Source organism: Sinocyclocheilus anshuiensis, unplaced genomic scaffold, assembly GCF_001515605.1.
Source record: "Sinocyclocheilus anshuiensis isolate Anshui unplaced genomic scaffold, SAMN03320099.WGS_v1.1 scaffold749, whole genome shotgun sequence".
Classification (NCBI taxonomy): Eukaryota; Metazoa; Chordata; class Actinopteri; order Cypriniformes; family Cyprinidae; genus Sinocyclocheilus; species Sinocyclocheilus anshuiensis.
The window spans coordinates 286,981-303,678 of NW_015536489.1; the positions used below are offsets into that span (position 1 = coordinate 286,981).

The following is a 16,698-nucleotide window of genomic DNA, read 5'->3' on the forward strand; positions in this document are numbered from 1 at the left end:
GATAGCTGGCCAATCAGAGCACACCTCGCTTTTCAGACCGATGAGCTTTGTAAAAATCGACGCGTCTCAGAAAGGCGGGGCATAGAGGAGAAACAATAATGTACAGCATGTGGAAAATAATTTGTTTTTTTTTACCTTAAACCGCATAAACACATTTCATTACACCAAATACACAAAATAATGTTCTTTTTAGCAACATCATATCACCCCTTTAATTCACCTTTAAAACATCAAATGTATGACTAACTAAACTGCATAGATTCATTGCTGGTTCATAAATTCTTTGGACAGCTTTCATGTATTTGCTTTCAAATTATGAGATGACAAAAAGAATAATATACAATTCAGCTCTGCCAAAATATTACTATTTTGCACACTTGTGTTCTTTAGATCCAGTACCCATGTGGAGGCACCTAGCCTAAAAATCATCATCAAAGAGATGGAGGAACTGAAGAGTCATCTTACCCACATCAACTCCCCAGTAGTACTATGTCATAATGACCTCCTGACTAAAAATGTAATCTATAACCAAGAAGAAGGTGACTAACATTTATTAGAATAGTCGATTTGTTTTAATTATGCCTTTCTTTAGATGTAAATTGAGGTTTTGGCCACATGAAAGAGGTCTGCTACTGGACTCAAGACCAAAAACCTGCAAAAACCACATGCTGTCTCTCTTGCTCTCTCTCTCTCTCTTTCTCTCTCTCTTTCTCTCTCTCTCTCTCTCTCTCTCTCTCTCTCTCTCTCTCTCGCTCTCTCTTTCACACACACACACTGAGGTCTTAGCTAGCTGGGTGAGGGATTTCAAATTCTTATTATTTGCCAACTTACAGCCTTGCAGACCTCTATTATGTCAAGTCAAGTCAAGTCACCTTTATTTATATAGCGCTTTTAACAATACAGATTGTGTCAAAGCAACTGAACAGCATTAATTAGGAAAATAGTGTCAATAATGCAAAATGACAATAGTAAACACAAATTTTTCAGTTAAAGACAGTTCATCATTGAATTCAGTGATGTCAACATCCAGCTCAGTTTAAATAGTATCTTTGCAATCAAGTCAACGTTATCGCTGGAAATGAAGTGTCCCCAACTAAGCAAGCCAGAGGCGACAGCGGCAAGGAACCAAAACTCCATCGGTGACAGAATGGAGAAAAAACCTTGGGAGAAACCAGGCTCAGTCGGGGGGCCAGTTCTCCTCTGACCAGACGAACCAGCAGTACAGAAAAATCTATTTAAGACGTAATAAAACAGACGATGAACACTATTAACAGCAATTATTATATGATGCAATCAAACTTATAGCAAAATGTGGTAGTTCTGTATGTTGTCGATATAATTAAATCTAGCGTATGATTAAAACGATGAGTGGGCCCGGTGACGTTTTGCTTGACTCCAAAAGAGTTTATTAGGTCAGTAAACGCAAGTCCTAATGCATCATTTGTATTATCAACGTGAATGTTAAAATCTCCGACAATTAGCGCTTTATCAACAGTAACCAATAGGTCTGAGAGGAAATCTGCAAATTCTTTTAGGAAATCTGTATACGGCCCTGGTGGTCTATACACAGTAGCCAGAGCAAGAGATACGATAGATTTCTTTTGCATATCTGACAGTGTAACATTAAGCATTAGTATTTCGAATGAGTTAAACCTGTATCCTGTCTTCTGAGTAACATTGAGAATATCACTATATATTGTTGCAACACCGCCGCCACGACCAGTCTGACGGGGCTCATGCTTATAACAGTAGTGTGGTGGAGTAGACTCATTTAGACCAATATAATCATTAGGTTTTAGCCAGGTTTCAGTCAAGCAGAGTACATCAAAACGATTATCTATGTGAATTACATTCAGTATGTGAATGTAATTGAAATTCGTCTGTTCTGAAACATACAATATTCTAAACAATCTAGTTAATTCTATTGTGTAGGCATAATAACTTTTCAGTTATGACAACTCATGGAACTATACTGCTGCTGTACAAAGCAAATACAGGCACTTCCTACTGCTAAGATATGCTTCGACATTCTGCTCTGAACTTGTCAGGCATGATGATGCAGCCACAAAATATTCATAATTCCACTGTAATTAGATCTAGACAGGTGGTGCTGGGGAGGAAGTAGGAGTTTCAGAGAGAAGACTCAGCAGTGATTACTGACTTACAGCAAAGACTGGAGCAAAAGTTACAGATATAGGGAGCACACAAGCTCAATGGCTGAAAGAATACATATGGCCATTCTGTATGCAAAGTGATTAACTGGAAGATTGCATACCAATATCATGAATTTCATGACTGTATTTCAAGCCACTTTAATTTGTGCATAACATATTGTGTTCAATTAATGTTTATAGCAGATATTTTGGTGCATTTAGTTGTACTGATGAAATGTGAAACCATAATACATAATACAATCCCTCCAGGATTTTGTGATTCTTCGATCAGTGCAAAAATGCAAAATCAAACAAACTTACCATAATTTGGAAGAACTTGCAATTTTTCTAAATTGCCACAGATTTCCCACATAGTTTGGGCATAGACTCATTGTGTGATCACAATTTCTGTTTACGCCGTTGCTTCTGCATGGCATTTGCTCCCACTGTACAGCACGCATTATCTCTGACACACACATGCACAGAAGCGTGCGCACTCTGAATGACATATTTTCTATTAACCAGTGGTGCTTTTCCCAAAAGCAACTATGGTCGCAAGTTCTGTCATTACCAATAGAGTTCAATGGAACTTACGACCATAGTTAGCTAACGATGCTTGTGGGAAACGCACCCCAGATCAATTAATCAATTAACCAGATCAATGCCTATATGCCACATTAAAGAGGATCGCATATTCTGAACAACACCAACACAGACAAGGAATTAAAAAAAAAATATAATATTAATCACGTAAGCTTGAAATAATGCAGTAATAGTCAGGGTTTTTGTTTGTTTGATTTTAGACAAAATTTAAAAGACAAAAAAAAGCCATGTTTTTTTTTTTCTGTCATACTTGATACACCAGTTTTTATTCAGAGACCCAAACTGACCAAAATTTTATTCATATGGCAAAAAATGTAAATTAATGTGATTTTTATAATAGTATACAATTCAGGATGCCTACAAAGATGATTGCAAGATGAACAAATAAATGTTCTTCAAATGCCTGTTGTATCATTATTTGGTACAATTTAACATGATTTTTTTTACTATTACTAGTGCTAATAATTGTATTAGAGATTTTTCACCAAAGTTTGGGTCATATTATTAATTTAAAATCTTTAGAAATCCATGTATAAATTATGATATAGTAGGCTTTATAGGGTAAGAAGACAACGCTTAAGTTTCTCGTTTTGTTTCTCTAAGTGTTCTCTTTTTAACAATTAGCCCAATGGTTCTTGAGGTCAGAAAATAAATAATGTTAGAACAATGTTGTCTGTGCTATTTTTTTTTCTCACTGCAAAACAACACAAGAAATCCTGTAATTATTGCCACAAATTTTGAGAAAAGCTGCCGCAAACTCAATTATTTTAGGTCTCAAAAAAAAAAAAAAAAAGCCCCACGAAATCCTGGAGGAACCAATTATATACTGAATGATTTTGACACTCATTAGTGCATTGCATTTTATTTCATTGTGTCTTGTACTGTTTTCCATAGACTCATAATAACTTTTTTCCCCCTGATTGTAGGCGCAGTAAAATTCATTGACTATGAATATGCAGATTTTAATTACCAAGCATATGATATTGGAAACCATTTCAATGAATTTGCAGGTACAAATAAAAATAAAAAGTAACGATAACCAACATTAAAAGATATGACTTTTACTACTGTCTATCTAACACACTAAGAGATCATTTGTCTTTGAATTTTGAGGTATTAATAATGTTGACTCCAGCCTGTACCCTAGCTGTGAACTTCAGTTTGATTGGCTTACTGCTTATCTGGAGAGTTTCAAGTGGTTCAATGGCATGGATTCAACTGTGACCAAGAAAGAAGTCCTGGAACTTTATGCACAGGTCTGCAAGTTCTCCTTGGTGAGTATTTTGGGAAGGCCAGTTGTGAAGTTGGCAAAATATAAATGTCAAACAGTGACAGAAAATGTTGCATGAATGTACAATATGAAACCTAAAATCCTGAATACCCAGTATTGTGGTCTGTCACAGAATGTACTGGAAAAGATAATGAGGGTGGCTCATGATGTCCTTTCTTTGTAGTAGGCCTAAATGTGGACTGAGCAAGAAATTTTCCATTTATCATCTTCAATTGGCAACATGCTGTCTCACCACTGTTCCCTGCAATGAGCTGATCCTCTGAGGGGCCTGAGGCCTCATTTATAACCGTCGCGTACGTACAAAACCTGCCCTGAAAGAGATATACCACACTTCTACGCAAAAGGTGGGATTTATAAAAAACAAACTTGATGGGAAAATTTGCACACCTGCATTGAACTGTGACCCATGCGTACGGACTTTTTTTCCTGGAGAAAGAAATGTAATGAAGTAAACAATGATTTTAAACTGTTTTCATTTCATCATATACATTTACATTAATTATTCCACTCTCATTAATGGAGATAAGCACTGAAATTACATAAAGTCATTGCGCAGAAGTTAAACCAAAATGATAATGAATTTAGACAGCCTATTTGTAGTGGATGCGCTTGATTACTTTTCCTTTGGTATGTTATGTTTTAATGACAGCGAGGAGAGCTATAGGTGCACAATAATTTATCTTTAAAGTAAACTGCACATCTCATGTTATGAGAAAATATTTTTAGCGAGGGATAATTTTAGCGATATTGTGGCAGACACTGCTGGATTCGGTGGAACGGTCTATTGTCCGGTTTGAATAGGACCAATGATAATAGCTTACTGTACAACCACAGCTGCACGGAAGTGTTGATGTCGTGTGAAGACATCTCCACAACATTATGAAAAATATCACTGTATTTGAAGAATACAACTTGAAGAAAACGGTAAGATTTGCACGTTTCCTTTTTTAAAATACTTTGTCAATGACGCGGAGTCAGATAATTGTATTTACACTGCAATAAATATAGGCCTATATTTTTCCACTAAAAAAAAATAACTAAAAGATGTTAACCTTATCAGCAAAACTGCATTCATTTAATTTAATTAGAATTTTTTAAAACAATTGAAATATTGAGCCAGTTGAAATGCATGAGATCAACTCCATTCTAAATTATTTTTCTGAGAACTATTTTGAACAGTTTTTTAGGAATACTTTGATATATTTATTCTAAAACATAAGGATACTGGATGATTTTAAGCAATAAAAATGCATGTGTATGGCACAAATGGCATTTATAGTCCGTATCTCATATTTCCTTAATGTCTTTTATCTTTGACGGTGTTAAACATGGTGTCACATGGATGGGAATATGCATGGAAATGATATGCAGATGAGGTTATGCATAGTAAAACTAGGCATTGTAAGCTGTGCCTAGTGCCTAGAGTCGGGGTGGAGACGCACGTACGCACAATCTTCCCCTGACTGGGATTTATACATTTTTTTGCACAGGTTCTGGCTTACGCATGGTTTTATAAATCTGAAAACTTGAGCGTATGCAAAATCTAGCTTTTGTGCCTACGTACACTTTTAGGATGAAATCTACGAGAGTTTTATCTTTATTGATTTTTATTACTTTATTAATTTTCTCACTCCAGGAAAAGGAGTTTGTACGCATGGGTCAGAGTTTGCGTGCATGCGCACAAATTTTCTAGTCAAGTTTGTTTTTATAAATCCCAAGTTTTGCGTAGGAAGTGGCTGCGCAAAAACGTAGACTACAGATACGTTTGTATCCATAATAAACTTGTTTTTTTTAATGATAATTCAGGGTTATTGTCTGCAGTTTGTGTTAACGTCATCAGCAGAAAGGGAGTCATCTCAGAGTTTAGAGAAAGAAATAACCGCTTTATTGAACAATAGAACAATTTAAAAAGTGCTGCTGGGACTTTGCCATTCCCAAGAGAGGGGGAGGTCTCGGTCTAATTCTGGATCTATGAAATACCAGAAAACACCTCAGAAAGAACAAAGTTCAAAATGTTAATGCTCAAAACCATTCTTTGGAATGGATACTGAGAGAACTTTATGTCAGGCGATCACATTTAACTGGCACACAGTATCACGGACCGTGTGGAGAGATGAGACGAGGACTCAAAGATGCAGTAATCGGGCTCTTTATTAATAATAAAAATCATCAAACCTAACAAAAAGCTACCCCAAGGGGAAAAACCAGCAGGAAGGCCAGAACAGGGCACAGCTCGGCAAGGCGAGGGAAGGCCACACAGAAACAGGCAGATCAGGCTAAAACAAGAAGCACACAGACACATTAGACCACATATGACAAATAATGAAACAGCACAGGACTGCAAACACATGAGACCAAGTAGGGCAGGTAACGAGGGAGACACAGGTGGAATAACTGAAACAATGAGGTAACAAGATGGGCAGGGTCAGACAATCGACAGAAGAAAGCACATGTCACCAAACAAACACAACACAAGTCATGTGCTTACACAAACACAGTGTCCTCTGGTGGCCATCCTGGGCACACCAGCTGAAGACTGTGACAGAACCCCCTCTCTAAGGAGCGGATTCCAGACGCTCCACAGTCCGAGGCACAAAACAAGAGTCAAGGAGGGTGGTGGTGGAGGTGGAACAGGGGTAGGGATGGTGGGCCAGGCCAGTGGGGTGGGAGAGGGCCTGGAGTCTGTGGCAGAGCAAGTGACCAGGACGGGACCGGAGGGACTGAACAATGAGGCTCCGACCAAACAGCAACTCTGGCGAGTGACCAGGGCAGAGCCGGGAGCTGGGCAGGCAGCAAGGGCAGAGCTGATGAACACTTCTGTGGAGTTGACAAGGCAGATGACCCCCCCCGGTGGCTCAGGCAGGACTGCAATGAAGAGCACAGAGAGGTTATTAACAGCCTTGATGGCCGTAACTGGACTGGCAGAAAGTTCAACAACCGTCTCCTTGGCTGGGACAAGACAGACTGAGAGTTCAGGAGTGGGCGCCACCGCCCAGAGAGGAGCTGAAGTAGATGCTGCCACCTCAGGAGGTTCTGCAACAGAAGTCGCCACCTCGGGGGGAACTGGAGCAGGCTCTGGAGTGGACTCTGAAGGCTCCTGGACTGGAGCGGGCTCCCGAACTGGAGTGGGTTCATGAGCGGACTCTGAGGGCTCCCGGACTGGAGCAGACTCTGGAGTGGACTCTGAGGGCTCCCGGACTGGAGCAGGCTCTAGAGTGGAGTCTGAATGCTCCCATGCACGCAGAACAGTCCAGAACAGTTCTTGACTATGGCAGCAGCAGTGAAATTGGGCGGCTCTGTGATGACCTCCGAGACCCCCAGAGTCGGGTCCGCCAAGACCACCAGACTAGAGACCACCAAAGTCGGATCCTCCAGGACCACCAGACTCGGGACCACCAGAGTTGGGCCCTCCAGGACCACCGGACTTGTGACCACCAGAGTCAGGTCCTCCAGGACCACCGGACTTGGGACCACCAGAGTCAGATCCTCCAGGACCACCAGAACTGAGCCCACCAGAGTCGGGTCCTCCAGGACCACCAGCCGTGGTAATGGAGTAGGAGCTCTCCTCCTCCTCCAAGAACGAGGCAAACCGGCGGGAAGAACAGGGAGAGGAACCCACTCCTCCTGCAGCAGTTGCCTCTCCATTAGCTGGCAACAGTAGTCGACCACCTCCCAAAAAGTGCAGGCTTTTGAATCCCCCAGCTCCTCAATCAACAGCGTCATCCAGTCCAGCGAGAAAGGCATGTATGAGGGTGCACTCACTAAAGCCTAGCCCCTCGGTTTCATCAAGGAGGGCTTGAGCATATACCCCAAAAGGGCGATAGTTCTGGTGGCATAGTAGCAGTCCTCTGGCCAAGGGTAGGTCCTTGGAGATGGTCTCCTGCTCGATGGGAGCCGGAAACAAAAATATGCCCATCTTCTGCTGAATCTTCTAATGGCTTCTTCGTTCTGTCACGGACCGTGTGGAGAGATGAGGCGAGGACTCAAAGATGCAATAATCGGAAACAAAAGCTACCCCAAGGGGGAAAAACCGGCAGGAAGGCCAAAACAGGGCACAGCATGGCAAGGCGAGGGAAGACCACACAGGAACAGGCAGAGCAGGCTAAAAGCACATAGACACATTAGACCACATACGACAAATAATGAAAGAGCACAGAACTTCTTTCCAGTTGAACAGCAGTTGGCATCCAGCTTATTGGTGCATTACCGCCCCCTTCTGCTCTGGAGTGTGGATCAGATAATGTGTTAGTTTTAGTAGGAAAAGGGAATAGATAACATCACTCACATTGCCCCCTCACATTAATATCCACACAGACATCACACATCAAATCCTGCCTAAAACCCCTGATTCCCTTAAAAAAAGTAATCAATATTCTGCTCTGTGCCCTATTTACTGTGCTTAGTAACCCTTGTAATGTGATCTCCTGCACCCCAATCTCCCTTAGTTTATTCTTCATTACCTGCCTCTGTGTTTCATATCTCTTACAAGTCATGATTATGTGCTCCACTGACTCCTCTTCTCGACATCCCTCACACAACCCTGTCTGGTGCTTCCGTATCATCTTTAGCGTTTTTTTCAGTGAACAATGTCCCAACCTTAACCTAGTCATCACCGCATATTCTCTCCTATTTCCAATTTCCACCCTTTCCTCTTTAACATTTCTCTGAATTTGATATAAATGCCTCCCTTTCTCCTCTCTTTCCCACCTCTCTTGCCACCTTTTATTGATTTTCTCCCATACTATGCATTTAACCTCTGCCTTACTTACATTAACCTGCATTTCTCAGTTCTCTTTTGTTAGTGCCATTTTAGCTAGCCTGTCCGCCATCTCATTACCCCTAATCCCAACATGTTCTGGGACCCACATATATCTTACCTGATATCCCTTATTAACTATTCTTGTGTTTAATTGTAGCACTTCATACAGGATATCTTGCCGAGCTTTTGAATGGAATGACCTTAAACTCGCTAAAACTGATAAAGAGTCAGAGCATACCAAAACCTTTCCCTGCCCTTCCCTTTCCACCCATTGCAAAGCAGATTGCAAATTGCCATATATATATACATATATATATACACACACACACACACACATACATACACACTGTATATACCCCTAACTTATTAGATGTTCTTTTATTAATTTCTATTTCTTTTCCCGGAATTGCCACCCCAAACCCTGTTTTTCCTGGCTCTGGTTTTTTAGCACCATCTGTATAAATTTGTATGAATTCACTATAAATTACCTCCTACTCGATTGTTAAAAACATTTTTCAAAATTTCTTCCTTTGCTTTCTTTTTCTCCTTAAGCACAAACCAGTCTACCATCTGGCCATGCAATCTTCCAAGGGGCAATCTCTGGAAAAACTACCGTAGGGCTTATTCGCAAGTTAAACACTTCTAACTCTTTTGCTACGTTGTTTCCAATCCGACCAAAGTTTTCCTTTAAATTTCTTCCATTTTCCCAGCAATCCTGCAGTACTGCTTTTGTGGGATGAGAGTCATCATATCCCTGCAGTCCTGCCCAATAATTAGCCATCAGTTGAATCCTTCTTAATTCCAGTGGCATTTTGCCCATTTCCAACTGTATAGCAGGTACTGAAGAAGTCTTAAAAGCACCACAGCAAATTCTTAGTGCTCGAGTCTGAATAACCTCTAACCTCTTTAAAAGAGACGTAGCTGCAGACCTGACCACTATAGTGAAAGTGAAGTGACATGTGGCCAAGTACGGTGACCCATACTTGGAATTAGTGCTCTGCATTTAACCCATCCAAAGTGCACACACACAGCAGTGAACACACACACCATGAACACACACCCGGAGCAGTGGGCAGCCATTTTTTTGCTGCGGCACCCGGGGAGCAGTTGGGGGTTCAGTGCCTTGCTCAAGGGCACCTCAGTCGTGGTATTGAAGGTGGGAGAGAGCGCTGTACATTCACTCCCCCCACCTACAATCCCTGCCGGTACGAGACTCGAACACGTAACCTTTGGGTTACGAGTCCGACTCTCTAACCATTAGGCCACGACTTCCCTATACTCCCATAATCCAACACCGATCTTATCAAGGACACATATATCCTTTTAAGAGATGAACGACTGGCTCCCCACTCTCTTCCTGTCAAACATCTCATCACATTAATTACCTTTTTACACTTGTCCTCAATTTTCTTTATTTGTTCTGCAAATGTCAACCTCGAGTCAAATATCACGCCTAAGAATTTAAAGGATCCTACCCTCTCTATCTCTCTGCCATACATCCTTAACCTCCTATCTTCCTGAATTCTTTTCCTGGTAAAAAAGACTGTTTGAGTCTTTTCTATTGAGAACCTAAACCCCCATTCATATCCCCAATCTACCACTTTATCAATTGCTTTCTGAACCTTCCTAGTTATGTACTCTGTATTCCTTCCTCTTTTCCACACTGCCCCATCATCTGCAAACAAAGATGTTCCAATGTCTTCAGGAACATTTACAAAGACATCATTTATCATAATAATAACAGCGGACTTATCTATCAAGGCCACATATATCCTTTTAAGAGATGAACGACTGGCTCCCCACTCTCTTCCTGTCAAACATCTCATCACATTAATTACCTTTTTACACTTGTCCTCAATTTTCTTTATTTGCTCTGCAAATGTCAACCTCGAGTCAAATGTCACGCCGAAAAATTTAAAGGATCCTACCCTCTCTAACTCTCTGCCGTACATCCTTAACCTCCTATCTTCCTGAATTCTTTTCCTGGTAAAAAAGACTGTCTGAGTCTTTTCTATTGAGAACTTAAACCCCCATTCATATCCCCAATCTACCACTTTATCAGTTGCTTTCTGAACCTTCCTAATTATGTACTCTGTATTCCTTCCTCTTTTCCACACTGTCCCATCGTCTGCAAACAAAGATGTTCCAATGTCTTCTGGAACATTTACAAAGACATCATTTATCATAATAATAAATAACAGTGGACCTATCACATTTCCTTGGGGTGTTCCATTCCCAAACTCATATTGGCTTGATATTTCTGCCCCAATTCTCACTTGAATTTTCCTACCAAACAGAAAGTCTTTTATCCAGTTAAACAATTTCCCACCTATCCCTATTTTATCCAGCTTGATTAATAACCCCTCCTTCCACATCATATCATAGGCTTTTTCAATATCAAAGAATACTGCAACTACGGTCTCTTTATTTGTTTGTGCCTTCCTTATTTCAGTCTCTAATCTTACTACTGAATCCATTGTATTCCTTCCCTTCCTAAAACCACTATGACAGCTTACCAATAAACCTCTTTTTTCCATTACATATGACAATCTATCTGTTATAATTCCCTCCATTATCTTACACAAGTTAGATGTACGGGCAATTGGTCTGTAACGTATGGGTATAGTTGGATCTTTGCCGGGTTTCCTTATCGGAATCACTATTGCTTCTTTCCCTGCAATTGGCAGTTTTCCCTCATTCCACACTTTATTATACAACTCCAGCGACTTTAACAGTGATCCTTCCCCAAAGTGTTTTAACATTACATAACACACCTGATCCTTCCCTGGAGAAGTAGGCTTTGCTCTTTTAATCGCTCTTACCATTTCCGCCAGAGAAAAAGGCTCGTCAATAATACCACCAGTCTCTTCCTTCCTATTTAAAGCATGTACATGTTGACTCAAAGTTACTGACCTTCTCCTTCTCTCTTCTTCGGACAAATTTTCTGAACTGTGTATCTTTGTAAATGATTTTGCCATAATCTCTGCCTTTTCCAGATTAGTGACACCCATTTCCTCCTCTAATATCAACACTGGATATTCCCACTGCCTCCTTTCTCCACCCATCTTCTTTATTATTGACCATACCTCGCCCACAGGTGTTGATCTTCCAATTTCATTACAAACATTCTTCCAACTTAGCCTCTTTGCCTGTCGTATAGTTCTTCTCATTTCTGCCTGCGCCTTCTTGTACTGAATTAGACTCTGCATATTATGATTCCTTTTTACTAGTCTGAATGCTTTATTTCTTTTTCTTACCGCTTCGTGACACTCCTCATTCCACCAGGGCACCAGTTTTCGATTACCTCTGTTTTTCCCCTTAGGAATAGCTTTCTCCGCTGCCATAATAATTGCTGCAGTAACTTGCTTATTTACATCCTCTATATTTCCAGCTATATCAATCCTTGTCATTGTTTCTTCACTCATCTTCTTGAATTTATCCCAGTCTGCTTTTTCAAATATCCACTTTGGGATTCTTTCTTCTACCCTTACTTCTTATCTCCCACCAACTCTGCATAGGACTCTATGATCACTGATCACTACCCAGCGTAGTTGTTGTCCAGGCCTCCCATTTACTCCTTCCAGCCAAAGTATTAGACACTAAAGCTAAGTCTAATGCAGATTCCATTCCTGTTACTAAGTTTATCCTTGTTCCACTTCCATCATTCAAACTGACCAATCCTCTTTCATCCATCAGTTCTTCTATAGTCTTGCCATTTGCATCTGTTTTTACACCACTTTTTTTACAACTTAGTAAGTTATCAAGCAACAACCTTTTACATGGATTATAGTAGTTGATAACACTTATCCCCTCCCCTCCCCTCTTTCCCACACCTCCACCGCTATGTATTCCTGATTTACTCCCATTTCTAGTAACCTATATGGCAATCCAATTTTAATAAAAGCACACCATCCTCCTCCTCCTCCATCAGTTCTATCTTTCCTTAACACTATGTACCCATGTATTACAAAATCAAGATTTGGTTTCAGCCATGTTTCCTGAATACATAACACATCTGGTTTCTCTTCTAATTAATTTATGCAATGCTTAAATTATTGACCATTGGCCATTAAGCTTCTAGCATTCAACTGTAAAAGAATTACCATTAAAATTATTAACCAACCCATGGTGCTTCTTGACTTGACTGAAAAGTGAGGTTCTCTCTCACTTCTTCCCATGTCAGTCCTACTAGTCCTAAGTGATTAACTGCAGCTTTAACCATCGACTGAATTTTTTCATTTTTTGATTTAACTTCTGCAGTACTATTAATCACCCCTGCTATGAATGTAACTAAATCTCTTTTTTCCACATACATTCTTTCATTGGTTCTTTGATTTTGTTCTTGTGCTACCATACCTTCTAATTCTCTTACACCAATTGCTCTCTCTTTTGATACACTTACAGCTTCAGCATAGGATATCCTTCTCTCCACTATTATCTTTTGAATTTTAGTTTCCCGTTTCATAGTTTCACAGCCTCCATATGCCACATTGTGGGCTCCTCCACAGCTGCAACATTTTGGTGGAACCCCTACTCCACACTTTCCATAATCATGGTCCCCTCCGCACCTAGCGCACCTTCTCTGGCTGTTACAATTCTTAGCAGTGTGTCCAAACCTCTGACAGTAAAAGCATCTCATTGGCTTTGGTACAAACATCCTTACTGGATAACTCATAAATCCCAAGAATACCCTCTTTGGTATATTTTCTCCTTCAAACTCTACGGACACCGATTCACTGTCTCTCATCACTCCTTCATTTGTTGTTTTCAGTCTTTGTACATTAAGTACATTCCCTCCTTTCATATTTCTTTTTAATTCTTCCATGCTAACATTTATTGGCACCCCCGTTATCACTCCAGTGCTTCCACCTCCTATCCGAGCGCCCACTCTTCCCGTATTTTCCACCTTGCATTTTCCTATTTCTTTAACTTTTAGCGCTTTTTCCATTTGAATTGCATCAGCACACCTCACTAATAAATTGCCATCGTTAAGAACCTTTGCATATTCTATATCCTCAATCTTATTAGCCAGAGTTGTTGTTAGCACCAGTGGGTTAACCTTCTTCATGCTCCCGTGGTTCTTCTCATTAAATCTTATTATGACTACATACATTTCCTCTCTTTCTTTCTGGACCATAGTTTGTCCATCTTCTTCACTTTCTGTGCCATCATCTTGCTAATTTATTACTCTTTTATTCCCTGTAGCTCTTTTGTCATCCATCCATCTCCTATTTTCTCCCCATTCTTCTTCTTCCCCTTCATTATAATTCATATTATTCTGCCCACCTACCTCTGATCCAGTCACGGAACAGTCGCGCTCAACCGCCTTCAAATTCCCTGCAATTCCGTTTCGCGTCTGTCAGAAATGTTGTTTGGCACCTTCTGAAAGTTTGTGCAGGACATCCTGTGTGTCACCTGCTCCGAGCACAGAACTGCAAACCCAAGGAGACTAAGTAGGGCAGGTAATGAGGGAGACACAGGTGGAATAACTGAAACAATAATGAGGTAACAAGAGAGGCGGGGTCAGACAATCGACAGGAGAAAGCACATGGCACCAAACAAACACAACACCAGCCATGTGCTTACACAAACACACAGTGTCCTCTGGTGGCCATCCTGGGCACACCAGCTGAAGACTGTGACACACAGCCTATGAATGTCTCATAAGTGAGTGCTCAGCAAATCTGAAAGCGTTCAGCAAAGCTGTCAAAATGGCTCTAACACTTTGAAAATAGCAGGTCTCAGAATGTCAGCTTGTTTGGATGATCTACTCCAGTGGTTCTCAACCCTGTTCCTGGAGCTCTTCTTAAGTTTTACGGGTGTCCCTCCAAAGGTGATTAAGACGATTCAAAACTGTGAGTGCATTGTGTATGAAATGGAGCTTGTTTGAGCTATCATGTGCACAGACACAATGTTCTTTTTCCATTTTCTTTTGCAGATGTGTTACACTTTTTACAGGTTTATGAGAGCTGTACAGTGTCTGAATAGGGTTTTAATATAGATATCCATCTACCTAACAAATGGATGGCTGCATGGCAGTGCTGGATGGCTCTGGCTGTTTCCTTGGTTGCCCGGAGAGACACATCTGCAGCTGATGCAGCTTTTTAATGTCATTGGAGCCCACTCCCTTGCCTTCATGCAGGTCTTTAAGCAGGTCAGTCTGGTATGCCTGCAGCACCACTATGGTGTGCAGACAAGTGCCAGCCTGACGTTAATTTGGCTACGGCATGAGTCACCACCTCCGACAGCTCCTCATACTGGATGGACTGGATGGCAAATCCTCAGTTTCATCCTAATCGACACTCACCACATCAACCTACTTGGTGGAAGAGAGGTGAAGCATTGTGCTCTCACTCCGGGGGAAAGAAACCGCAGTGTGTGCTTCCGAGCCCTGAGAGAGAGGGTGAGGGTGGAGAAAAGGCAAGGCCCGTCTCCAACCCCTCTGGCGGCAGTGGGACCAAAACTGTGAGGACCGCGAGCTTGGGCACCCTCCTCAAAGAATGCCAGGCGGCATTGTGTGCGCAGTGGCAGCCACTCACAATGCACACAATCAGTCCCCTAGAGATCTGACCATGCATGCTTCGCTCCCAGACAAGCAACACACAGTTGTATCCTCACCCATAATATAGCATAGACAGGAACACAACCTAAAACGCTGCTTGTCCCTCTTTTCTTTGCTCACCATTTAACTGTACTGATTTGTGAACTGGAACAAGACATACACTTCTCCGACTCACTTATTTGACAGACACAACACAGAGTGCTTGCTGAAAAAGCAGAAGCTAATTGTCACAGCCATCTGCTCGAGTGGCCATGACAGCCACTAGAGGGCACTCCTCCTGGATCATTGTCCATTGCTTGTGGACTTCAGTTCCCATCACCCTTTGCACTCATGATTGTTCCATTACCCTCAGCTGTGTGTAATTAAGGTACTATGCTCACCTATATACTGTATATATGTCATGTGGTTTTTGTCTGTTGTTGCTGGAGTTTTGAGTTCTGTTACCTTGTGTTCTGTTACTTTGTGTTTTTTGTTTCTCTGTGTTGGATTAACTTTTGCCCTTGTTTTCTGCCTGTTGCCCTGTTTTTGGATCATTGTTTGGGACTACAATAAACTGCACTTGGATCTTCTATGTTTTCCCGAGTATTCCGTGACACTAATGCTGTTTATGCAGGATGCACATTTAAGCTTCCTGGGCCCGTATTCATGAAGCATCTTAGTGCTAAGAATTGCTACTTGTAACAAAATTCTAAGAAAATTCTTAGAAATGTGGGTGTTTCCTCTTAAAATTAAAGAAAATATCCTAGTAAAGAAAAAAGTAATTCAAAAATCATCTTAACCATTAAAAGAGGTCTTAAGGTCCAAAATTGTTAGGAGTACGGACTTGACTTTTAAGAGGCTTAAGAGTTTCTTTAGCAGTGGAAAAAATGGACATGAAACATGAAGAGGGAGAAGAAATTTGTTGCACAATGCATGACAGTGAGTTAATAAGACGCTACACATTAGATCGTGCAGGGATTATGTTTGTGACCGATCTTATTACAGACACGCTAACAACTCCGACACCGCGCAGAAATGCCGTAGCGTCAGAAATTGAAGTAAATCAATACGTTAACTACATTAACATGTTTGGCAACTGGAAAAATGCAACTATGCAGCAGTGATGATCTGGGTCTGTCACAACCTTCTATAAGCAAAGTGATAACACAAACAATTACAGCACTTTCAGAACCTTATTGTGTTGCTGTTCATTTCCTATAAAATATGTTAAGTATGACAGCATGGTAAATAAAAAATAAAGAATATATATATACATATATAATGTGTGTGTGTGTGAGAGAGAGAGAGAGAGAGAGAGAGAGAGAGAGAGAGAGAGAGAGAGAGAGAGAGC

At 40.9% G+C, this 16,698-nt stretch overlaps 1 protein-coding gene across 3 annotated transcripts in view; it reads left to right on the top strand.

The window, feature by feature from the left end:
• Positions 1-16,698, top strand: part of LOC107685057 (ethanolamine kinase 1-like) — an 81,180-nt gene that overhangs the window by 30,899 nt on the left and 33,583 nt on the right. For 2 of the 3 annotated variants that reach the window (XM_016481518.1, XM_016481509.1), the window contains exons 4-6: positions 391-539; positions 3,683-3,766; positions 3,870-4,030. In XM_016481518.1, coding sequence (XP_016337004.1) covers positions 391-539; positions 3,683-3,766; positions 3,870-4,030 — 394 coding nt within the window. Of the gene's footprint in view, positions 1-390; positions 540-3,682; positions 3,767-3,869; positions 4,031-4,210; positions 4,341-16,698 lie in introns of all 3 variants that reach the window. The other variant, XR_001633922.1, reaches the window with a different exon arrangement.